This window comes from Oncorhynchus nerka, linkage group LG2 (assembly GCF_034236695.1).
Source record: "Oncorhynchus nerka isolate Pitt River linkage group LG2, Oner_Uvic_2.0, whole genome shotgun sequence".
NCBI lineage: Eukaryota > Metazoa > Chordata > Actinopteri > Salmoniformes > Salmonidae > Oncorhynchus > Oncorhynchus nerka.
The window spans coordinates 52,497,120-52,524,126 of NC_088397.1; the positions used below are offsets into that span (position 1 = coordinate 52,497,120).

At 43.1% G+C, this 27,007-nt stretch overlaps 1 protein-coding gene across 3 annotated transcripts in view; it reads right to left on the reverse strand.

Annotated features, from left to right (window-relative positions):
- The window catches only part of LOC115137686 (extracellular sulfatase Sulf-2-like), a 50,600-nt gene that overhangs the window by 11,429 nt on the left and 12,164 nt on the right, over nucleotides 1-27,007 (reverse strand). For 2 of the 3 annotated variants that reach the window (XR_003864840.2, XM_029674015.2), the window contains exon 3: nucleotides 200-442. Coding sequence is in view for 2 of the 3 variants with exons in the window: in XM_029674015.2 (XP_029529875.1) it covers nucleotides 200-377 (178 nt within the window). In the remaining variant the exon portion in view is untranslated. Of the gene's footprint in view, nucleotides 1-199; nucleotides 443-25,610; nucleotides 25,821-27,007 lie in introns of those variants that run through there. The other variant, XM_029674022.2, reaches the window with a different exon arrangement.

Here is a 27,007-nt window from a genome sequence, read left to right on the forward strand (position 1 = left end):
CCAGGGTTTGGCACTCAGACAATAGATGCCATAGGGCACTCGCTCCATGCCAATACTGAAGTTGGCCATGGTGTACTTGACTTCGAGTGGGCAAATAGAGAATGGTGCCAAGAGGAAGCATTACCCTGACCTCTCTCACTAACATGCTGACAGACACTGAACAAGCACCACACAGACACACACACACACTGTGTTTTACCCAGTTCGATGTCCTGGTCGTCAGTGAGGATGAGGATGATGTTGGGTCGGACATTGTTGCGGGCTTGGCGATCCCTCTGCAGACGTGTCCGGTGGCGCTGGCCGGAGAGGAAGGACGAGCCCTGGGACGGGGAGACCACCCCCAGGAGGAGGAGGAGAAGGAGGCCCCGTCCTCCCATGGCTCTACCTTGTCTTCACCTCCTTCTCACTGAAGCAGGGGCCACTCTGCTGCCGTACTCCCTCACTCACATTGACAAACACAGAGACAAGAATGAGACCAGACCTAAATGATCCATAACATACAAACTGCTACAATCTGGTAGCTATGCTGAGACAAATATAAAACATGTCATATTGACGAGTCAGAAAGTCTGTGGTCTATGGTCATCAGGAGCAGTTCTCTGTGAATTATGTGAGAAATACTGTAAGTGTCTCTCTCGTTCAACTATTTCTCTCTTACACAGACACACTCAAGTAAAGAACAGGCAGATGCATCCCGGGTGGCGCAGTGGTTAAGGGCGCTGTACTGCAGCGCCAGCTGTGCCACCAGAGACCCTGGGTTCGCGCCCAGGCTCTGTCACAACCGGGACGATGCACAATTGGCCTAGCTTCGTCCGGGTTAGGGAGGGCTTGGCCGGGCTTGGCCGGTAGGGATATCATTGTCTCATCGCGCACCAGCGACTCCCGTGGCGGGCAGGGCGCAGTGCGCGCTAACCAAGGTTGCCAGGTGCACAGTGTTTCCTCCGACACATTGGTGCTGCTGGCTTCCTGGCTTCCGGGTTGGATGCGCGCTGTGTTTAAGAAGCAGTGCGGCTTGGATGGGTTGTGTATCATAGGACGCATGACTTTCAGCCTTCGTCTCTTCCGAGCCTGTACGGGAGTTGTAACGATGAGACAAGATAGTAGCTACTAAAACAATTGGATACCACGAAATTGGGGAGAAAAAAGGGGTAAAATAAAAAAATATATAATAATAAATACAAAAAGGACAGGCAGATGTGAGCAAAGCCATTACACGGCGCTCTTCCATATAAATGCACCTGTTTAGGCTCCCCTCGTTAATCAATCATTAATGACGCATTAGAGCGGTGTCATTGCCTCAGTGTAATGATCTCTGCTGGTGAACACATGGCTGCCAGTCTGGGGCTAATGGGCCTGGGCCAGGGGCCAAGGCTCCCTCGTCTACCCGAAAAGAACAGGGGGATGGAGCAGGGCGGAGGTGAGGGAGAGGAGAAAGAGTTTAAAGACGGGATGAGATTTACCAGAGGAGACAGAGGTTATTGAACAGGAGGGCATTGTTGTGGGTTGCTTTGGTGAATGTTTGAGGAAAGAAATACAGAATAGTGTTGCTCTCAAATAGTTACCAAGTGTGCATTGAGGCAGTGTTTCAGGGCAGGATAAAAAAAAGTGCTCATAAGACGTAGACGTGGTGATGTGGTGGTGCATTATCTGTGTGCTCAGTAAGAGGAAATTATGTAGATGCAGTAAACCTCACTGATGCTTTACACACTGCGTTTCCTCGTTAAACAATAGACATCATGCTGTGACAGTGCTCTGTTCGTAAATTATAGCTTCATGCATCATTTGCTAAATGTATACTTGTTTTATATTGATTTGATAATGCAAGTACACCTCTGACTTCTTACAAACGAACCCCAACAGAGTTTGTCATGGAAACTGTTGATTACATATGTTCACAGTACAGGAAATGGCAACTGATTGTACTTGCTGTAAAGGTTTCGAAAAGACTGCCTTGAATACAAAATATGGTGTGGTGTTTCTTCTCACAGCTTTGAGATTGAGAAAGATTGGTATTAGAATAAGTAAAAGTCACCCAGTAAAATACTACTTGAGTAAAATAGTATCTGGTTTTAAATGTATTTAAGTATCCAAAGTAATAGATAATGTAATACATCAAGTTCCTTATTCACAGATATCCAGGGGCACACTCCAACATCATTTACAAACCCAGTATTTGTGTTCAGTGAGTCCACCAGGTCAGAAGCAGTAGGGATGACCACACATTCTCTTGATAAGGGCATGAATTGGATGATTTTGCTGCCCTGGGAGTCATGGAAAATGTATGGGGGAGTAAAAAGTACATATTTTCTTTAGGAATGTGGTGGAGTAAAAGTAAAAGTTGTCAAACATGTAAATAGTAAAGTAAAGTACAGGTACCCCCCCAAAAATGCTTAAGTAGTACTTTAAAGTATTTTAACATAGTTACTTGACACCACTGTATAAAAGAGCGTCACAAGGCCTCCTCACAAAATCAATTAACCAACAGCACCACTGACTGAGAGCATTGACAGGATTGAATGGCCTGTGTTCGCGCAGTGTTCTGTGGATCTACAGGGAGCGTATTCCTCCCAGCATAGAAACTGTAAGAACACAAAACAGCCCACAACAACAGCTCAACACCAGCCTCTCCCTGCTGGGAGGTAACTCACTCAACAACAACAACCTCACTGGGATGCCATTGTTTATGGGGACAATAGAGCACACACACACACATACACAGACACACACAGACACACACACATGCACGCACATGCATTGACACGTGGACACACACTTCACATGCAAACTAAACAAGCTACAGAGCCAAATCAATCGAAGGCATTTAATAAAACAATATCCCTATATCCATCAAGCTCAAGCAAACACAAAGTAGATAAATCAGTTCGGTATGTTACTATTCCAGAGGAGGGGAGCCACCCTGTTTCTGTCACCCTCCTCCCCCTACCTGATCACAGTGTTGATGCCCAGGGATATCCTCATGGAAAACAGGCCTCTAGGTGCCAAACAGTACCCGTATCCAAGCAGGCCCTTCTGTCTGTGAACGTCCTGATTCTATAACACACTCATACCCTCTCTATACTCACACTCAAGCTCTTCTATCACACACACACACACACACACACACACATTATGTGCATACACCCCACCCTCTTTGCATGCGAGTATGGACCCACACATATTATGCGTACATACGCAAATGCACGCAAACACACATGCGCACACAACGCGCACACACACACACACACACACACACACGCACACACACACATCTGCCTTTTCTCTGCTTTTATGCCAGCACCTCTCTGTCTCTGTCTCTCAGGGCATTGTTGCCTGTCTGGGGAATGGATAAGGTTCTGACCAGGTGGGCTCTGCTGTGTTATATTCTCCCAACTCCTCTGCCCCTCCTGTCCCCCTCTCCATCCAATGACTTTGACAATAAATAAAGGACTGGATGGTTCCCTCTCCTCTCCACTGTGAGTGGTAGTGCTGTATGACAAAACGTATACAGTACCTTCGGAAAGTATTCAGACCCATTGAGTTTTTCCACATTTGTTAAGTTATAGCCTTATTCGTAAATGGATTAAAAAACTTTTTTCCTCATCAATCTACACACGATACCCCATAATGACAAGGCTAAAATGTATTAAATATAAAAAGCAGAAATACCTTATTTTCATAACTATTCAGACCCTTTGCTATGAGACTTGAAATTGAGCTCAGATGCATCCTGTTTCCCTTGATCATCCTTGAGATGTTTCTACAACTTGATTGGAATCCACCTGTGGTTAATTCAATTGATTGGACATGATTTGGAAAGGCCCACACCTGTATAAGGTCCCACAGTTGACAGTGCATGTCAGAGCAAAAACCAAGCCATGAGGTTGAAGGAATTGTCCGTAGAGCTCCAAGACAGGATTGTGTCGAGGCACAGATCTGGGGAAGGGTACCAAAACATTTCTGCAGCATTGAAGGTCCCCAAGAACACAGTGGCCTCCATTATTCTGGAAGAAGTTTGGAACCACCAAGACTCTCCTAGAGCTGGCCACATGGCCAAACTGAGCAATCGGGGGAGAATGTCCTTGGTCAGGGAGGGGACCAAGAACCTGATGGTCACTCTGACAGAGCTCCAGAGATCCTTAATGGAGATGGGAGAACCTTCCAGAAGGACAACCATCCCTGCAGCACTCCACCATTCAGGCCTTTATGGTAGAGAGGCCAAACGGAGAGGCCAGACCTTTATGGTGGAGAGCCACTCCTCAGTAAAATGCACATGACAGCTCGCACCTAAAGGACTCTCAGACCATGAGAATGGCATCAGGCACACATCGATATATAGCCTAATAAATAACGAATCTGGTCTGAAGAAACCAAGATTGAACTCTTTGGCCTGAATGCCAAGTAACACCTCTGGAGGAAACCTGGCACCATCCCTATGGTGAAGCATGGTGGTGGCAGCATCATGGTGTGGGGAAGTTTTTCAGTGGCAGGGACTGGGAGACTAGTCTGGATTGAGGGAAAAATGAACAGAGCAAAGTACAGAGAGATCCTTGATAAAAAAAAAAACTGTTCCAGAGCGCTCAGGACCTCAGACTGGGGGGCGAAGGTTCACCTTCCAACAGGATAACGACCCTAAGCACACAGTCAATTTATCAAGGGATCAATTGTGCTTTTTTCGCCACACATTTTGCTACACAATTCAGGCTGTGCTGCAAAATCCAGAAACAAAACATTGCTTGCATAGTAGGCTATAAATTATCTTTGTTATCTATCCATTTCTCAATGCATGTTTATTTTTTTCCCTCATGGTATGAGGACTTGAAGGAAAACAGTCTAACTGATCTCTACATACTTTTACATTTATTTTGTATAGATTTGCAAACATTTTTTTTTTAAACTGATTTGGCTTTGTCATTATGGGGTATTGTGTCTAGATTTATGAGGAAATATACCATTTAATCAATTTTAGTGTAACAAAATGTGGAAAAAGTACTTTTCCCGAATGCACTGTATATACACTGCAGCAGACAGCATTAATGGTCTAACTATGTTTGCTCCTCTTCAGTAAGTGTTAAAAAACTGATCCAAACAACACTGGGTTCTCATGTCAGGGAAGCGTACTGTATATCCACACAGTTGAGAAAATGTCCAGCTCAATTTCACACACTGCCTTGATACATCAATAGATAATATGTATGTGATCGTATTAACGAGTATTATTCTACTGAGACCTCGGTGTTTCCCTGATAGGAAGTCAGACTGGATTTATTGCCTTTTATCAGTTACATGTAGGGCTGCAAAGGTCCGGGAACTTTCAATAAATTCCCTGGTTTTCCTAAAATCCTGGTTGGTGGATTCCTGGAATCAGGAGGGAATAAGCAGCGAATCCAGACCTCTCCAACCAGGATTTTCGGAAAACCAGTCAATTTTGCAACGCTAGTTACATGGAAACATTCTATCTGTCTCTCTCTTTTATCTCTTTCACAACACATATTCTGTGTATATCCTAGATGGAAAAAAAATACATGAAAATATGAAAATTAAGTTAAATTAGTCAAAAGAATAAGCACTGCTATACTTCTGGCAACAACAACAAAAAATCCCGGCAGAAATAACAACTACTAAATAAACAACAGCCCAACAGTATGCTTTTCCAATGTATGTGTAAACATAAACATGGCCTGGAGTGTCCATGCGTTGAGTTGAGTAATGGTATGTCTTTCATAATACCTACTTAATAATTTTGACACAGTGCTTTGTGTAAATACTGATGATTTGAACCCAGTGTTGCTGATACCTTGCTGATAAAGAAGGAAGAATATAGAAGGCAAATTGTTTGTCAGATCAGTTATTTTACACTAAGCGAAAGGCCCACAGTGCTGATGCAGCTGATGACTGATTGGTGGACTGCTAAAACAGTTAAGCCATATTTCAACGGTTGCGAGTTCTAATCTCACATGGGGCAATTATCTTTACAAGCATTTCGCTACAGTTGCAAAAACATCTGCTAACTATGCGACCAATAACATTTGATTTAAGGCAGACATTTGCCATTTAGACAGAGGCACAAATCACAAGATGGGTAAATATTAATCTGAGCAGACCTCATTAAAAACTGAACAATAACTGTAAGAGTGTGAGAGAGTGAACACAGCACATTTTTGTAAGCCTGAATGAAGATCGATGACAATCATCCAAAATTACAGTCAACTCCAAAATTATTGGCACCCTTGATAAAGATGAGGGGGGAAAAAGACTATAAAATAAATAATACAAATACTGAGCTATATGGTATGCTCACATTTTTGGGAAAGTTATAAATGTATTAATAATTAATACAACAAATCTAAAAATGTAGGTCTAAAAATGGTTGGCATAACTGTTTTCAATACTTTTTGCACCCTTGATAACAGCATTGAGCCTTTTTTTCTATAATGTTTAATGACATTGGAGAACACATTGGGAAGGATCTTAGGCCATTGCTCCATACATAATCTTTCCAATTATTTGATATCCTTTGGCCTGTGCTTATGGACTGCCCTCTTCAATTCAAACCACAGGTGTTTGATGGGGTTCAAGTCCGGAGTCTGATGGCATGTGACGCTCTGATCTGTTTCACCTGTCCTTGTGCTTGTCTCCACCCCCCTCCAAGTGTTGCCCATCTTCCCCACTTATCCCCTGGGTATTTATACCTGTGTTTTCTGTCTGTCTGTGCCAGGTCATCTTGTTAGTTCAAGTCAACCAGTGGTTTCTCGTTTTTTCTGGTAACCCTTCCAAATAGCCTTTTAGTGTGGAGGTGGCATCTAATTGTACATTTGGGGACTTGGTGACCCCAAGATGCGACCAGGTTCTGTAAATATCCAACTGTCCCTTGGATTTTTATTTTCCTCACGAAATATCTTCCTCACTGTGCATCAGAACAAGATACACATGTGTCCTCTAACAGTGGTTTTAAGCTTCTTAATTGTTGTCCTAATAGTGATAAGTGGTATTTATTTTTTAGCATCTGTTTTGTACCCATTTTTATTGATTCATTTTTAATTTTTATTATTTTACCTTTATTTAACCAGGTAGGCCAGTTGATGTCACACTCTGACCATAGAGAGCCTTTTCATTCTCTATTTTGGTTAGGTCGGGGTGTGACTAGAGTGGGTGATCTAGTACATTTATTTCTATGTTGGCCTTGTATGGTTCCCAATCAGAGGCAGCTGTTTATCGTTGCCTCTGATTGGGGATCATATTTGAGCAGCCATTTCTCCACTGTGTTTTGTGGGATCTTGTTTCTGTGTAGTTGCCTGTGAGCACTGCTTGAGCGTCACTTATCGTTTATTCTTTATTGTTTTTTGTGCGTTTGACTATCAATAAAATATGTTGAACCGATTCCACGCTGAGCCTTGGTCTGAATGTATTTACAATGATCGTGACAGTTGAGAACAAGTTTACAACTGCGACCTGGCCAAGATAAAGCAGAGCAGTACGACAAAAACAACAACACAGAGTTACACGTAAACAAACGTACAGTCAATTACACAATAGAAAAATCTATGTACAGTGTGTGCAAATATAGAAGAGTAGAGAGGTAAGCTAATAAATAGGCCATATAGGCCAAATAATTACAATTTAGCATTAACACTGGAGTGATAGATGTGCAGATGATGATGTGCAAGTAGAGATACTGGGGTGCAAAAGAGCAAGAGCGTAAGTAATAATATGGAGATGAGGTAGTTGGGTATGCTATTTACAGATTGGTTGTGTACAGGTACAGTGAGTCACTGGCTTACTGGGGCTCTACCATGCCGTCCCTGGAGGGGGTGCGTCACCTGAGTGGGTTGATTCACTGTTGTGGTCATCCTGTCTGGGTTGGCGCCCCCCCCCCTTGGGTTGTGCCGTGGCGGAGATCTTGGTGGGCTATACTCAGCCTTGTCTCAGGATGGTAAGTTGGTGGTTGGAGATATCCCTCTAGTGGTGTGGGGGCTGTGCTTTGGCAAAGTGGGTGGGGTTATATCCTTCCTGTTTGGCCCTGTCCGGGGGTGTCCTCGGATGGGGCCACAGTGTCTCCTGACCCCTCCTGTCTCAGCCTCTAGTATTTATGCTGCAGTAGTTTATGTGTCGGGGGGCTGGGGTCAGTTTGTTATATCTGGAGTACTTCTCCTGTCCTATTCGGTGTCCTGTGTGAATCTAAGTGTGCGTTCTCTAATTCTCTCCTTCTCTCTTTCTTTCTCTCTCTCGGAGGACCTGAGCCCTAGGACCGTGCCCCAGGACTACCTGACATGATTACTCCTTGCTGTCCCCAGTCCACCTGACTGTGCTGCTGCTCCAGTTTCAACTGTTCTGCCTTATTATTATTCGACCATGCTGGTCATTTATGAACATTTGAACATCTTGGCTATGTTCTGTTATAATCTCCACCCGGCACAGCCAGAAGAGGACTGGCCACCCCACATAGCCTGGTTCCTCTCTAGGTTTCTTCCTAGGTTTTGGCCTTTCTAGGGAGTTTTTCCTAGCCACCGTGCTTCTACACCTGCATTGCTTGCTGTTTGAGGTTTTAGGCTGGGTTTCTGTACAGCACTTTGAGATATCAGCTGATGTATGAAGGGCTATATAAATAAGTTTGATTTGATTTGATTTGATTGGTAAGCTGCTCTGACAGCTGATGCTTAAAGATAGAGAGGGAGATATAAGACTTCAGCTTGAGTGATTTTTGCAATTCGTTCCAGTCATTGGCAGCAGAGAACTGGAAGGAAAGGCGGCCAAAGGAAGTGTTGGCTTTGGGGATGACCAGTGAAATATACCTGCTGGAGCGTGTGCTACGGGTAGTGTTGCTATGGTGACCAGTGAGCTTAGATAAGGCAAGGCTTTACCTAGCAAAGACTTATAGATGACCTGGAGCCAGTGGGTTTGGCGACGAATATGTAGTGAGGGCCAGCCAACGAGAGCATACAGGTCGCAGTGGTGGGTAGTATATGGGGCTTTAGTGACAAAACGGATGGCACTGTGATAGACTACATCCAGTTTGCTGAGTTTGCTGAGTAGAGTGTTGGAGGCTATTTTGTAAATGACATCGCCGAAGTCAAGGATCGGTGGGATAGTCAGTTTTATGTTTGGCAGCATGAGTGAAGGAGGCTCTGTTTGCGAAATAGGAAGCCGTTTCTAGATTTAATTTTGGATTGGAGATGCTTAATGTGAGTCTGGAAGGAGAGTTTACAGTTTAACCAGACACCTAGGTGGACAGGGAATACTTCTCAAGGTTTCCCTAATCTCGGGGGAATGGAACTGTCGGCTGGGTAGTGATACACAGTGGTGAGAACTCTGGAGAAGGATACAACTCACCTACTCTTTGTGTGTATGTATGTGTGTAGGATACCTACTGTTTGTGTGGAAGTATGTGCGTGAGTAGGGAGCAAGTATAAAATGGATGTCTTTGTATAATGGACTTCAGAGTACTCTCATGAATAAACATTTTGACTAATGTAAGCTGGGACTCTTATCTGTTTCATTCAACCAGAATTTTACAAACTCCGGGTCGCAGACTGAGTAGATTAATTGAAGTTTATGAACATTGATAACGAAATTCTCATAACAGAGGGTGTGGGCAGCAGTCAGTTGAAGAGCATGCACTTAGTTTCACTAGCAATTATAAGCAGTTGGAGGCCACGGAAGGAGTGTTTTATGGCGTTGAAGCTCGTTTGGAGATTTGTTAGCACAGTGTCCAAAGAAGGGCCAGATGTATACAGAATGGTGTCGTCTGCATAGAGTTGGATCAGATAATCACCAGCAGCAAGAGCGACATCATTGATATATACAGACAAAAAAGTTGGGCCGAGAATTGAACCCTGTGGCACCCCCATAGGGACTGCCAGAGGTCCGGACAACAGGCCCTCCGATTTGACACACTGAACTCTATCTGAGAAGTAGTTGGTGAACCAGGCGAGGCAGTCATTTGAGAAGCCAAGGCTGTTGAGTCTGCCGATAAGAATGCGGTGATTGACAGAGTCGAAAGCCTTGACTAGGTCGATGAAGATGGCTGCACAGTACTGTCTTTTATCGATGGCGGTTATGATATAGTTTAGTACCTTGAGCTTGGCGGAAACCAGATTGCATAGTGGAGAAGGTACGGTGGGATTCGAAATGGTCGGTGATATGTTTGTTAACTTGGCATTCGAAGATTGTAAAAAGCTGGGCAGGATGGATATAGGTCTATAACAGTTTGGGTCTATAGTGTCTCCCCCTTTGAAGGGGGGATGACCGAGGTGGCTTATCAATCTTTGAGGATCTCAGATGATACGAAAGAGAGGCTGAATAGGCTAGTAATAGGGGTTGCAACACATTTGGTAGATAATATTAGAAAGAGAGGGTCCAGATGGTCTAGCCCAGCTGATTTGCAGGGATCCAGATTTTGCAGCTCTTTCAGAACATCAGCTGTCTGGATTTGGGTGAGGAGAAGCAGGGGGGGGGATTGGACAAGTTGCTGCAAGGGTGCTGAGATGTTGGCCGGGGTAGGGGTAGCCAGGTGGAAAGCAAGGCCAGCTGTAGAGAAATGCTTATTGAAATGATCGATTATCGTAGATTTATCGTTGTGACAGTGTTTCCCATCCTCAGTGCAGTGGGCAGCTGGGAAGCGGTGCTCTTATTCTCCATGGACTTTACAGTGTCCCAAAACTTTTTGGACTTACTGCTACAGGATGCAAATTTCTGTTTGAAAAAGCTAGCCTTAGCTTTCCTAACTGACTGAGGATATTGGTTCCTGGCTTCCCTGAAAAGTTGCATATGGCGGGGGCTAGAACCCCACAGGATGTTTTTGAGCTGGTCAAGGGCAGACAAGTCTGGGGTGAACCAAGTGCTATATCTGTTCTTAGTTCTACATTTTTTGAATGGGGCATGCTTATTTAAGCACTTTTGAAGAGCAACCAGGCATCCTCTACTGATGGGATGAGGTCGATATCCTTCCAGGATACCCGGACCAGGTCGATTAGAAAGGCCTGCTCGCTGAAGTGTTTGAGGGGTGGTCATTTGACCGCGGACCCATTAAGCACGCAGGCAATGAGGCAGTGATCGCTGAGATCCTGGTTGAAGACAGCAGAGGTGTATTTAGAGGTCAAGTTGGTCAGGATGATGTCTAAGAGGGTGCCCATGCTTACGGATTCCGGGTTGTACCTGGTAGGTTCCTTGATAATTTGTGTGAGATTGAGGGTATCTAGCTTAGATTGTAGGACGGCCGGGGTGTTAAGCATGTCCCAGTTTAGGTCCCCTAATAGTATGAACTCTGAAGATAGATGGGGAGCAATCAATTCACATATGGTGTCCAGGGCACAGCTGGGGGCTGAAGGGGGTCTATAACAAGCGGCAATGGTGAGAGACTTGTTTTTGGAGATGTGGATTTTCAAAAGTAGAAGCTCGAATTGTTTGGGCAGAGACCTGGATAGTATGACAGAACTCTGCAGACTATCTCTGCAGATAGGGGCAGAGTGCAACAAATGAGAGCGCCTGGGGAATGTGAGTGATACTGGGGGCTGCAGGGCCTGGGTTAACCTCTCCATCACCAGAGGAGCAGAGGAGGAGTAGAGTAAATCATTGCTTGATTTATGAACGTCAACAACAATTAGTCTATTTTCATTTGTGAGTTCATTACCTTTTACCATGGTGATGGATGACAAAGGGATTTTACATGAGTGTTACCTCATTTTTATATCTCAGTGAAACGGGAAGCCATCAAAGACCACAATACAGTTCCTTCAAATTAGATTAACTTTTTAAAAAGTAGAATGTTAATGAAGATTACATTTAGTTTCATTTTATTTATAAGAATCTTTAGGGTGCCAATAGTATTTTTTGCTCATCTTTATCAAGGGTGCAAATAATTTTGGAGGTGACTGTATGTCAATGCGATCTTCGATCTTTGATCTTCGATTATTCGATTATGTCAATGCGATCATAATCCTGGACTATCGGACCACCATTTTATTACGTTTGCAATTGCAACAAATAATCTGCTCAGACCCCAACCAAGGAACATCAAAAGTCCTGCTATAAATCCACAGACAACACAAAGATTCCTTGATGTCCTTCCAGACTCCCTCTGTCTACTCAAGGATGTCAGAGGACAAAAATCAGTTACCACCTAACTGAGGAACTCAATTTAACCTTGCGCAATACCCTAGATGCAGTTGCACCCCTAAAACTAAAGACATTTCTCATAAGAAACTAGCTCCCTGGTATACAGACAGTACCCGAGCTCTGAAGCAAGCTTCCAGAAAATTGGAACGGAAATGGCGCCACACCAAACTGGAAGTCTTCCGACTAGCTTGGAAAGACAGTACCGTGCAGTATCGAAGAGCCCTTACTGCTGCTCGATCATCCTATTTTTCCAACTTAATTGAGGAAAATAAGAACAATCCGAAATTCCTTTTTGATACTGTCGCAAAGCTAACTAAAAAGCAGCATTCCCCAAGAGAGGATGGCTTTCACTTCAGCAGTAATAAATTCATGAACTTCTTTGAGGAAAATATCATGATTATTAGAAAGCAAATTACGGATTCCTCTTTAAATCTGCGTATTCCTTCAAAGCTCAGTTGTCCTGAGTCTGCACAACTCTGCCAGGACCTAGGATCAAGAGAGACACTCAAGTGTTTTAGTACTAGATCTCTTGACACAATGATGAAAATAATCATGGCCTCTAAACCTTCAAGCTGCATACTGGACCCTATTCCAACTAAACTACTGAAAGAGCTGCTTCCTGTGCTTGGCCCTCCTATGTTGAACATAATAAACGGCTCTCTATCCACCGGATGTGTACCAAACTCACTGAAAATGGCAGTAATAAAGCCTCTCTTGAAAAAGCCAAACCTTGACCTAGAAAATATTAAAAAACTATCGGCCTATATTGAATCTTCCATTCCTCTCAAATTTGTCTTTGAAAAGGCTGTTGCGCAGCAACTCACTGCCTTTCTATAGACAAACAATGTATACGAAATGCTTCAGTCTGGTTTTAGACCCCATCATAGCAGGTGGTAAATTACCTTTTAATGGCATCAGACCGAGACTCTGCATCTGTCCTTGTACTCCTAGATCTTAGTGCTGCTTTTGATACCATCGATCACCACATTCTTTTGGGTTAGGGTTAGGGTTAGGGTTCAAGTTCTGGCCTGGTTTAGATCTTATCTGTCGGAAAGATATCAGTTTGTCTCTGTGAATGGTTTGTCCTCTGAAAAATCAACTGTAAATTGCGGTGTTCCTCACTGTTCCGTTTTAGGACCACTATTGTTTCACTATATATTTTACCTCTTGGGGATGTCATTCGAAAACATAATGTTAACTTTCAATGCTATGCGGATGACACACAGCTGTACATTTCAATGAAACATGGTGAAACCCCAAAATTGCCCTCACTAAAAGCCTGTGTTTAAGACATAAGGAAGTGGATGGCTGCAAACTTTCTACTTTTAAACTCGGACAAAACAGAGATGCTTGTTCTAGGTCCCAAGAAACAAAGAGATCTTCTGTTGAATCTGACAATTAATCTTAATGGTTGTACAGTCGTCTCAAATAAAACTGTGAAGGACCTCGGGGTTACTCTGGACCCTGATCTCTCTTTTGACGAACATATCAAGACTGTTTCAAGGACAGCTTTTTTCCATCTACGTAACATTGCAAAAATCAGAAACCTTCTGTCCAAAAATGATGCAGAAAAATTTATCCATGCTTTTGTTACTTCTAGGTTAGACTACTGCAATGCTCTACTTTCCGGCTACCCGGATAAAGCACTAAATAAACTTCAGTTAGTGGTAAATACGGCTGCTAGAATCCTGACTAGAACCACGTTTTTTTATCATATTACTCCAGTGCTAGCCTCCCTACACTGACTTCCTGTCAAGGCAAGGGCTGATTTCAAGGTTTTACTGCTAACCTACAAAGCATTACATGGGTTTGCTCCTACCTATCTCTCTGATTTGGTCCTGCCGTACATACCTACACGTACACTACGGTCACAAGACGCAGGCCTCCTAATTGTTCCTAGAATTTCTAAGCAAATAGCTGGAGGCAGGGCTTTCTCCTATAGAGCTCCATTTTTATGGAATGATCTGCCTACCCATGTGAGACACCCAAACTCGGTCTCAACCTTTAAGTTTTACTGAAGACTCATCTCTTCAGTGGGTCATATGATTGAGTGTAGTCTGGCCCAGGAGTGTGAAGGTGAACGGAAAGGCTCTGGAGCAACGGACCGCACTTCCTGTCTCTGCCTGGCCGGTTCCCCTCTTTCCACTGGGATTCTCTGCCTCTAACCCTATTACAGGGGCTGAGTCACTGGCTTACTGGTGCTCTTTCCTGCCGTCTCTAGGAGGGGTGTGTCACTTGAGTGGGTTGAGTCACTGATGTGATCTTCCTGTCTGGGTTGGCGCCCCCCCCTTGGGTTGTGCTGTGGCGGAGATCTTTGTGGGCTATACTCGGCCTTGTCTCAGGATGGTAAGTTGGTGGTTGAAGATATCCCTCTAGTGGTGTGGGGGCTGTGCTTTGGCAAAGTGGGTGGGGTTATATCCTTCCTGTTTGGCCCTGTCCGGGGGTATTATCGGATGGGGCCACAGTGTCTCCTGATGCCTCCTGTCTCAGCCTCCAGTATTTATGCTGCAGTAGTTTATGTGTCGGGGGGCTAGGGTCAGTTTGTTATATATGGAGTACTTCTCCTGTCCTATCCGGTGTCCTGTGTGAATTTAAGTATGCTCTCTCTAATTCTCTCTTTCTCTCATTCTTTCTCTCTCTCGGAGGACCTGAGCCCTAGGACCATGCCTCAGGACTACCTGGCATGATGACTCCTTGCTGTCCCCAGTCCACCTGGCCGTGCTGCTGCTCCAGTTTCAACTGTTCTGTCTGTGATTATTATTTGACCATGCTGGTCATTTATGAACATTTGAACATCTTGGCCATGTTCTGTTATAATCTCCACCCGGGACAGCCAGAAGAGGACTGGCCACCCCATATAGCCTGGTTCCTCTCTAGGTTTCTTCCTTGGTTTTGGCCTTTCTAGGGAGTTTTTCCTAGCCACCGTGCTTCTACACCTGCATTGCTTTGCTGTTTGAGGTTTTAGGCTGGGTTTCTGTACAGCACTTTGAGATATCAGCTGATGTACGAAGGGCTATATAAATAAATTTGATTTGATTTGTATCTTGGTTAAAAATGGAAGTGCATCCCCAAAATCTGATACATATTGAAATCTCCCTAATGTGAAGGACATTGAAAATATAATGTTGAACACTCCATCTTTGCATTAAATGTTAATGATGGCTGTATAATTTATGGATAAAGATGAATGGCATTATGAATGGCATGACAACGGAGCTGTGTCACACTGTGGGCGTTGTGGTAAAACAGAGGGGAGTGTAGGGGCCAAATGCTTTCACCAGAGAGACAAATACCCGGAGACAGACACATTATAGCAATGTCCCTCCACAGAGGAGAGAGGGACAGACACCTAGCAAGTTGAACAGAAACTTCTCAGTTTGGACAAAAACATCAAAACATAATAGAAATATCCAAAAGATTTAGCAGTGGAGTTAATGCTGTTTTCCTATGAATAAAATACATTTTTTTGTTCAATGAGCACCATCTGATGCATGCAAGCAATGCCCCAGGGAGAGAGGGCTAAAAAGAGAGAATATGAGAAAATGAGGAGAACGAGACTCTTATTACATATTGAAGGACGACTGATTCCATCCGTACGTTTCTCATTATTTAATCAGCTTCCTGCCAATGAAATATGGAAGAGCACAGAGTCTGCCCCAATCAATGTTCCAACTGGGAGAGAGGGAGAGCGAGAGAGATATATTTCACATATAATTCCAATGCTTATGTTCCCTTTCAAATGGTCCCTTATTTGCCACTTTCTTTGAGTTATATCCCCACACATACAGTACATCCCAGTGAATAGCTGGCACACCGAGGGGTAGGAGTAGCCTCGGCGGGATCTGGCCATAGCCTATACTGAATCGGAAATGGTATTCGTAATTGACAGTTGATAGTCGGATCGCATGTTGGCCTACTCATAATTGGAAAAAACGATGGGTTTTAAAATGCTTAATAGGGGTTGGAAATATCTATGCTAATCATCTCCCTGCACGTTTCTATTAAACAAGTGGCAGCAGATCAGGATCAGCGGACTTGTGCGTGTCTGTGTGTGTGTTCTCAAAAGTTGCAGTGGGCAGATGATCTGCTGTCACTCAGTCAAAATGCAGATCGGCATTTCATAGTTTCTTCCTACCCTCTGCTTGTTTGATGTTATGCACATTGATAGCTTGCTAGAAAACGTCCTCGCCAACTGACTTAGTAGCGGCAGACCTTTATCGACAATAAATGGTCGGAGCAAAACATGCGAAGAGAAGTTACCGGTGATATTCTTAAGCGAGTAGAGTGTAGCCATTGGTTGACCCAAGTGAGCGTCCCAAAACCAGGACACGTTTTCACTGATCGGTTTTCTCACAGAGCCGTAAGATGAATTTTTAAAGAAAATACCGCAACGATCACTAGTTCCAGAGGGGAATTTAATGTATAGTTTTTCTTACCAGCTACACCTTTCAGATACAAAGAAAAGGCGGTATAAAGAAGATGGTCTGGTAAAGATTGTGGGTTTTTGTCTCGATATAAAAGGGATCAGAGAGAGAGACAGCTCAAGGAATAGTCTGGATAGAACAAAGCAGGAGAATGTCTGCTTCAGGCATTTTTTTTTACTAGATTCCCAGTGCAAGGATTTCAAATAGAATAGAATAGAATCAAATGAAATAGGATAAAATAGAACACTCCACTGTCCATTTCACATTCGTGACACTCAAGTTCTCCACTCATCCACATCATACTCAACAAGTAAAAACAAACTAATGAAACACCTAAGAATGTCAAACACATATCCCAGTCCTGAATGCAGCCTATTGACAACACTATCACACAGATTCCTTTGGTCATAATTGAGCCTGGCAGGGCTTTGAGAATGTGTGACTTTGTTCCCATTGGATTGTAAAAGCTGCATCTGGACAGAATTTGCAAACTCTCCAAGGACCCTTGAATTTACCAACAAAAGTTGGTATTCAGATGCAAATTCTGAAACGTCCCGCCTCTATGTTAGAGTAACTCTTTCTCTGAGGGGAGAGAGTATGTTTGGAGGATGATTTGGTGTGTTGGGGGATGGGTGGAGATTGGGATGCTGAATTCTGTACAGAACTGGAACCCCATTTTGCATGATAATGTGTAGCTACTGTATCGAGAGGTGCAGTGATTGCTATTCATAATCTATTCTCCACTCACACATCCATGCATTATCACATAGTATATGCCATGGCATCCAGACATCACACTATTCATAATCTATTCTCCACTCACACATCCATGCATTATCAGATAGTATATGCCATGGCATCCAGACATCACACTATTCATAAAGTCAGGTGTTGAGACGTACACTAAGATAAAGCTTCAACACAAAAACATACTGGGAGTCAGCTGCAGATGGATTATAAAGACAATTATGTGTAAATCAATGACTTCTCAATCAATGAACACTAACGCGATAACCGCGAAAACAATGACCCCTTACAAAGTCAATGCAGAGAACCCGCACCCGTCCCAAAGCACATGACCCTTGCATGCCATCAATAACACTGGGCAGGGCCCATGTACCAAAATACATATAATTTTAAAGGAGTGATTATACTGCAGGAGTGCTAATAACCTATAATACAGTATGTAAATAGCCCAGAGGATCTGTCAGACAATCACAGCAAATCATTTATTTAGATATCCTCTAGTTCTGATAAGCTCCATGTACAGTACTTGTTACAAAACCTGACAATCAGAATTGGTACAATCATATCCCATTTTAATACACAGACACAATGGACCAGGTACAATAGTAGTCTCTGCCAGATCGAAGGAAAAACAGATGAGTGTTTTATGGCTGTTTATGTGTTGGACAGTGTGTGTGTGTGTGTGTGTGTGTGTGTGTGTGTGTGTGTGTGTGTGTGTGTGCGTGCGTGCGTGCGTGCGTGCGTGTGTGGTGGAAACATCAGGCAGAGTGTTTTCTCCTGCTTGTACTACTCTGTGGCACTCATCCACAACTCTCCATATCAGTCAGAGAGAGAGACACAGACAGTGAGACGTGGATGTGTATACGTTTAGAACCTAACACATCATTAATCCTGCTATGGGTTTGTTTTTCTTTTTTTTTAAAGAGGAACAGGAGTTGGTGATGTGGTCTGGCTGTTATCGGAGAATTGTGAGTATCACACGCACACACCAAACAAACACCATCCCCCTCTCCAAACATCCATATTATACATAATTGCTTTAATTCCTCTGATGAGACAGGGAGAGATAAGATGGCCGATGATTAGGTTGTTGGATAAATGAGGAGGAGATGAATGTGAAATGGTCTCACTAAAGACAAAAGACCCGTTCATGATAACAAAGAGCTCAGACAGACCCCTGTGGACTAGAAATGTACAATACACACAAGACACAGCATATCAGACTTCAAACAGCACTCTGCTGGAGTGTGATAGACAGTACAAAGGCACAGAGAAACATCTCATTAACTAGCCGCGCTCACTGAAGTGAACACGAGAAGATCCAAAATGATCAAGATGTTTTTCCCCTGTCTCGACCAACACAATTCTAGAGGGACATCACTCTGCCTTTGTCCCTTACCTCAACAACAACAAAGAAATCGTGCTTTTGACACCTCTCACATTTATATTTGCTTATTTTGATGTAATTCAGTAATCAATGTTGTTGCAGGGATGTGCTGTTGAATAATAGAAAGAGTGAACTCAGTCATCATCTCTTGGGGACCAGTGGAGTCTTCTCTATCGGTAACAGGGTGGGATGTGAGCGCTGCGGATTGGGGCCTGCCCAACAGAGGCCACCACCGTGTGTGGTGAGCCGGTGGGGTCAGGCCACTTAGTCCCCCTCCGCGCTCCCAGTGCTACGCCGAAAAGAACATGGAGGTGGTAGCAAAAACAGAAACAGAGCCTTGATTGCGCCCCCCCCCCCCCCCGCATCTCTGGGCCTTGAGGAAGAAAATGTAAATAGTATTTTGTTTCAGTCTGGATGGGTTTATTCTAGCGGTGGGTAAAACTCTAGCTGATTAAGAGTCAATGAGTGCTCTCTGCTTTCCCCTGCTATAGCCTATTGTGTTGTTGTGTAAGGGAGAGCTGACATAGGGGGACGTGTCCTACTGTGCGGTACCATGGTTTATTTCACTGGGACGGACGCTGATGGCTGAAACAAGTGACTGAGCTGGTCGACAAGACAACCTGCTGAGTGAGCGGGCCGTCTTATTGGCACTTATTGACCAGAAGCAAAGCTCCCCCACAATTTGTCACATGTAAACTAAACGGATTATACATTTGGTTTTGTCCTGCTACCAGTAACAGCCCAGCTAACAATTCTAGGGGAAAAAACGTTTCCGTTAGTTAGGGTAACATTCTATCTGTAGCGAGGTTTCCATCCAATTGGCAACAGATTTCCATGTGAATATTCTAAAATAGCATAAAGAAAATATGTTTCCACCGTACTGACTTGATGCCGATAAATATCAGTGTGTGATGAGGTAGTGCACCCAAAATGTACTTTATTTGTGTAGTGAATACAAATCTAAAGTTTTTAACTCTACTGATAGTTTTGTCACAAAAACTCTTGCATTAAATAGCAAATGTGCCTACTCTGGTCTTGGCACATGCGCTCCAGCCAACAGATAAAGTGGGGGTAGGAGTTATTTTGTTATGGATAAGAGCGGGAATGTTTTATTTATCAAAAAGTCCGGCAAGCATCAATCATCATGTCACCAGAAGAAGACCCTCGACATTTATTGGAAAGATGATTTATTATTTTATTTAACTAAGCAAGTCAGTTAACTTTTTAGCGATAGGGCGCAGCATTTTCACTTTGCATCTCCAATCCAAAATTAAATCTAGAATCGGCTTCCTATCTCGCAACAAAGCCTCCTTCAGTCATGCTGCCAAACATACCCTCGTAAAAATGACTATCCTACCAATCCTTGACTTCGGCGATGTCATTTACAAAATATCCTCCAACACTCCAATGCTCAGCAAACTGGATGTAGTCTATCACAGTGTCATCCGTTTTGTCACCAAAGCCCTATATACTACCCACCACTGCGACCTGTATGCTCTCGTTGGCTGGGCCTCACTACATATTCATCGCCAAACCTACTGGCTCCAGGTCATCAATAAGTTTTGGCTAGGTAAAGCCCTGCCTTATCTCAGCTCACTGGTCACCATAGCAACATCCACTTGTAGCACACGCTCCAGCAGGTATATTTCACTGGTCATCCCCAAAGCCAACACTTCCTTTGGCCGCCTTTCCTTCCAGTTATCTGCTGCCAATGGCTGGAAAGAATTGCAAAAATCACTGAAGCTGGAGTCTTATATCTCCCATTTTTAACTTTAAGCATCAGCTGTCAGAGCAGCTTACCAATCACTGTACCTGTACACAACCAATCTGTAAATAGCCCACCCAACTACCTCATCCCCATATTATTACTTACGCTCTTGCTCTTTTGCACCCCAGTATCTCTACTTGCACATCATCATCTGCACATCTACCACTCCAGTGTTAATGATCCATTTGAATGATTTCATCTCTATGGCCTATTTATTGCCTTACCTCCCTATTCTTCTACATTTGCACACACTGTACATAGATGTTTCTATCGTGTTATTGACTGTACGTTTGGTTATGTGTAACTCTGTGTTGTTGTTTTTAATCGCACTGCTTTGCTTTATCTTGGCCAGGTCGCAGTTGTAAATGAAAACTTGTTCTCAACTGGCCTACCTGGTTAAATAAAGGTGAAATAAAAAATACAAATATAATTTTTTTGAAAATGTCTACATTGGTCAGTCCAAAATGTATTTTTAATTCTGTCATGGAAATAATTGCATTTCTTATTACCACGTCATCCATGTGTACCAATTTATCAGTGAATTCTGAAAAGCTATCAAAGGATTGTTCCATAGGGGTTTGTTTTTAGGGAGAATATTGGATCTTGTATTATCTGTTTCATGAAAATATTCTCGAGATGAGCTTGCGCATCTTCAATATGTACCCATTATTCCTCTTTAGTGCATTTACAATATGTCGCATGTAAAAGCCTTGGGTAGCGAGTTGATACAATTCCAAGTCTGTAAGGTTAAAACCACCCTCAGACTTAAGGACATTTAAAACGTTTTATTTGCCCACATGAACTCTGTTATGACAGAGCATACTTTTTCAGGGTATGTCTTCGGTGGTGTAATTGGTATTATCGAAAATAAATATAAAAAGTTAGGGAGCCATGCCATTCTAAATAGGTTTATTATAACTGTAAGATTTATGGGGAGATTATTCAATTGAAGTAGATCTGCTTTCATGTTACTTAGTAATGGGATAAAGTCATCTTTATATATTTGTTGTTTGTTGTCACTTATCAGGTGTCCTAAGTATTTATTATTTGTTGTGGTCCACTTAAGGGATTGCTGTTGTTGTCCACTTATTTTTCTTTTTTCCTATTGCCATTCTAAAAAAAATGTTGATGTTAATTTTATATCCTGAGATTTTAGAGTATTCCGAAAATATATATATACAGTGGGGAGAACAAGTATTTGATACACTGCCGATTTTGCAGGTTTTCCTACTTACAAAGCATGTAGAGGTCTGTAATTTTTTATCATAGGTACACTTCAACTGTGAGAGACGGAATCTAAAACAAAAATCCAGAAAATCACATTTGATGATTTTCAAGTAAATCATTTGCATTTTATTGCATGACATAAGTATCTGATACAACAGAATAAGGTACAATTCAAAATTAGGAAACATCTAATTCCGTATGCTGGGATATAAGTGAAAATGGTGTATTCTTATTTATCAGGATGCCTACATCTCTGCTGTTACTACAGTAGATGGAAGCATAGTCCTCTCCAACCCAGCTCCTCTTTAAATACAACATTTAAATAAAAAAATAAGTGTAGCTCTTGCAGAAAAAACACATCTGCAGACAATCTCTTTAAATGTGCATATTCCATGTAATAAGTTTGATTTTGTTGTCCTTTTCTTGTATAGAATCAAAGTTAATCTTGTGTGCTCCGTCTGTCATTGACGAACCAGATAAAACATTTCAGCAGACGTCATATGAGGGCGGTGGACATCACATGGACATGTAAGAGTCATAGTATGAATACATTGTTATTGTATGCATTACAGAAATAAAACGTGTTAACAGGTAGGAACGTGTAGGCTGATCAAATATTTAACAGAGAACACACAAAAACACTTCTTTGTACTTTGAGGTATGTTAACCTGTTTTAATGATACTCATGAATCACTATAATCTATAAGTTTTTCTTGAGTGTACTTTTAACAGAGATTTTAGCTGAGATTTACTTCGAAGTGCATTCACCCCATTGCTTACACCTATCAAAGTGTTTCAGATGTACACAAGTGCCTAGAGAGGAATGTTTTTTCTTTTTTTTTTCTGGACCCTATTCTCACATTAGTCACCCTAGTCTCACATTGTTATATGTTAATATATGTCAAATATCTATGTTGCAAACACTACGTTAACAGCACTGTGTGTGTGTGTGTGAGTGAGTATCAGTCAGTTCACCAGCCTTGATTGGCTCGGCATCAGTAACAAGACACACAAATGTTCCTGCAAAGTTCTCATTTAATGTGTCTAGAGCATTCCTATCTTATATTCTGAGAACATGGCAACCATGTTCTGTGTATGTTTGGTGGAACGTTAATGGAATATTCTCCTAACCCACAGAAAACTGGAAACAGGAATGTTCGTGTAATGTTTTCATTTCACGTGTCTAGAACTTTAATATCTGATTTTCTGAGAACGTGGTAACCACGTTCTGGTATCTAGAAACATTCCTTGCATATCACAGGAACATTCCTATGAAAACGTTCATTAATGACCTAATGAGACTTTTAAGGGAATGTTCTCTACAGTTGTGGGAACGTTTGTTTGGAACCACATTATAGAGAGCGTGATAGATCCTAGTGGTTACACTTTATTTGGATAGTCCGGATAGTCCATCTGTAGATGCTCTACAGATGGTCATAATATCAACAAACTATCTGTTGATAAGCAACTACTTGCTAAGTTTAGGACTAGGGTTAGGTTTAGAATAAGGGTTAGGGTAAGGGTAAGGGTTAAGGTTAGGGTTAGAGTTAGGGCTAGGGTAAGGGTGAAGTTTAGGGTTAAGGTTAGGGTTAGGGCTAAGGTTATGGTAAGGGTGAACTTTAGGGTTAAGATAAGGATTAAAGTTAGGGTTAGGGTTAATAGATAGATAAATGTTACTGGTAGTCTGTAGATAGTCTGCAGAGCATCTACAGATGGACTATGCAAATAAAGTGCTTCCATCCCAGTTTGAACCTCACAGGTAGAACCACATAAGTGATGGTCATGAGACCCCACTGCTTAATGTTTGTTTATTTCCAGTTTCCTATCAGTAGGTTACTAGCATTAATCAAGTTAGATCAACCATCATTGTCAGAGCACCACAGGAGAGAGGTTTATATTGTCATTTGTTTTCTTTTAATTACTGCCCATTTCTCTTCCTTCATCAAATTAGTGCAGGGAGAGGCCACTCCTAATGGCCTTGACTTAATGATGATTACAGACAATATTGGTTTCGCCTTTCAGTAAACAGCCACTGGCTGCTGGAGAATAAATCACGGTGGGCTACAGATATATCAGAAGGCTTCAGTACAGAATGACACAAGTTTGGGCAGAGCTCTCAAAAATACTGGATTATTTTCTCCTCCAACTTCTCCTAGGTCCTTTGGGGGTCCCATGTTCTTCCCAGGGGGGCACTTGTAGCGACCACAGCGTCCCACAGGGACAAGGATTATCTCCTGTCGGCTCCAGAGTGTTCCAGTGCTCAACCCTGCCTGCATGTCTCATACAGGGCCTGATAATGGGAACATGGGCGCAGTGGGGACAGTCTTATCTGCTGTTAAGCTTTCCCTTGGGGAATGGAGAGGCAAAGACCACTTATTTTCTTCTTCACTCCATCGTATTCCCCCCTTCTCTCTCTCCTTCTTAGCCTTTGTCGGTAGATTATCTGGCTTAGAAACACACACCCCAAACCCTGTCAGAACCACACAGGGGGTGAAGACTGGAGGGGAGATGGGAACATAAAGAGGGGAAAAAGAGAGGGACTTCAACCACCCTATGTCCATTCCAATGCCTCCTTAGCCCCGTTAGAGAACCACTGACAGGAATGGTTCGATAACACTGTTTCTCTGAGTTTTTGGTAATGCTCTATTTGAATATTTTTAAAATCTTTGTTATTTGCCTATCAGGATCAGAAATGTGACTAACAGACCACAGTCATAGTAATGGTAGCTTAATAGTCCTTAATGTACAATTACACACCTTGTGAAGCAACATAAACTCAACACACAACCCTTTGTCTCCACTCATATGATCCCATAGTGAACAGTCACTGTCCCCCTCTCTAACGGTACAGAGCCATCCCTACCCCTCCTTAAAGCAGCAGCCCAGACACCCCATCTGTCTGTCCTGACCTGTGTTTTGGCACATGAGGGTAAGTGTTCCAGTCTAACTGATCCTCTGGCTGACTTCCCACAGTGTTACGGCAGTCAGTCAGGCTGCCAGCAGCCTCCCTCCCTAACAGCCCAGACATCTCTCTGTGGCGCTGCAGTATTGATATTGCATAGGGTTGCCTAGCAGGCTTTTAATGAAGGCTCAGATTGATCATGCATCAGTGGACCTCTTGATCATTCTGATTGCTATCATTTGTTCCTCCCTGCAGAGCTGGGCTTGTAATCTATATTGGGGAGCCAAGTGCCACAGTCACACAAGTATCAACCACCTGTCAACACGAAAAAGAGAAAAACAAAAAGTTGAGGAAGGAAGACAACTTGAGGGAGAGACCAGAGAACGATCCAGAGAGACATGTGTGCTGAATCCTATGAACCAGAGTGACTTTCCCCCCCTCTAATGTTGTCTCATTACCACCACCCCATACCTCCGCCACGACCTCCACCCCCAGCTCAGAGTGCAAAAGTAACCACAACCCATGTCAAGGTCAGGTCTGGGGTGGGGCTCCTGCTGCATTTCTAATCAGGCATCCATTAGGCCCATGTCACGACCACACACAGCTGTCAGGACCCTGTGGCTGTGCTCCTGACCCTGCTACACCCACTAACTCTCTGGAGGGAGAGTGGGAGAGAGGGAGTGTGGTGGAGGTACAGTACAGCATGCCCTCCAGCTAGCCCACATTTCTATTAGCCTACTCTCAGACAGAACTACATGTCACAAAGCAATGTAATGACACAATGCAAACATGAATCTTGCATAAGGCTATAACCCTTTCCAGTAATGAAAGCATTTGCATAATGCCATTAATTAATACCGCTGATTCAATGAAGTCTTATTATTTTTTAAATACATTCCCCTCGCATCATTTCGATTACCACTCTCTCTTCATTCCATTAAATGGGAATTAGATGAGCTTTGATGAAGATCAGCAGCCTTGCCTGTTAATTAACACAGCGTCAACGGGTAGAGCACAGCCCCATCCTTCTAATGAAGTACTCACCAGACCAATGGCCGTCTCCCTGCCCCTCTCTTTATAAGCTCTCTCCATTCCCCCATTCCCTCTGCTCAGATGGGTGATAAAACAGGCACAGGACATACACTCAGCTATTCAAGCATGTCAAATTATAATAAAGGCCTATCACATTTTACTGTGCATCACACTGAGCTAAAGGTCAATTAGACTCATGGAGAAAAGGAGGGTAGCGGATGGATGTCCTCTGGTAATGAACAGCATGTAATTCAGTGTGCCACTAATGTGTGGAGCAAGAAAAAAGCACTAAAACCAAAATGTGGAGTGGAGGAGCCAACTCAAGCCACCATAATTCAGCCCATAAATCAGGGGTGTCAAACTCATTCCATGGAGGGCCTAGTGTCTGCCGGTTTTTGGGTTTCCCTTTCAATTAAGACCTAGACAACCAGGTGAGGGGAGTTCTTTACTAATTAGTGACCTTAATTCATCAATCAAGTACAAGGGAGGAGTGATTTGTAAGTCGCTCTGGATAAGAGCGTCTGCTAAATGACTTAAATGTAAATGTAATGTAAATGAGTGAAAACCCGTGGACACTTGGCCCTCCGGGGAATGAGTTTGACAGGTGCCATAAATCCTTAGTGTATAGGAACATACACAGAGATATACTGCCTTTCTATAGGGAGAGATTTATGTTTAACTAAAGCAGGATTCAAATATTAATGACTGCTATATAAAAGCAATCAAATGAACTGTATAATCCTTAAAGTCAAATGGAAGGCTCCCTAAACTGAAGCTTCCAGAAAGCGCAGCAGCAAAGGTTTATTTGCTACCACTTCATGCTTCATATAAGCCCCCAATGGTTGTTAATCATTACTGCGTGTAAACATTAACAGCGATGATGTTAGCAGCAGGAGACTTGGGGATTGGAGAAAAGCCTTTTGTGAGAATCCAGATGTAAGACATTTCAGCACCGTCCCTCACGAAACGTGTATGTAAGATGAGTGGTAATGCAAGTGGGCATTGCAGAGACTTAGTAACAAGGTGAGAAACTGCCTAATGCCTCCCCCAAACACATTTAAAACAACCACCTGACAGCCTCCCTCCCACAGACCTTCCTGGTTCATGCCTCCCATTCAGCTGATGGGAGCTCAGAGCTAGAGACACAAAGAGAAGGAGCTGCTTCTGCGTCTATCTGTCTGTCCCATAACACCAGGCTGGCAGGCTGGCACACTGAGGGGTGCCTCTGTGTGTGGCCTGTCCATTGGCACACACAGGGGATTTACAGAGATGCCTTCCTGAGAGGCGGGCACCGGGCCCAATGTTGACAAAGCCTGGTATGGCCTGCTGTCACCCCATTCTGGGTGCATCCAGTGGAAAGAATCAATTAGACCGTACTACAACAGACCACTTTTATATTTGACTTTTAA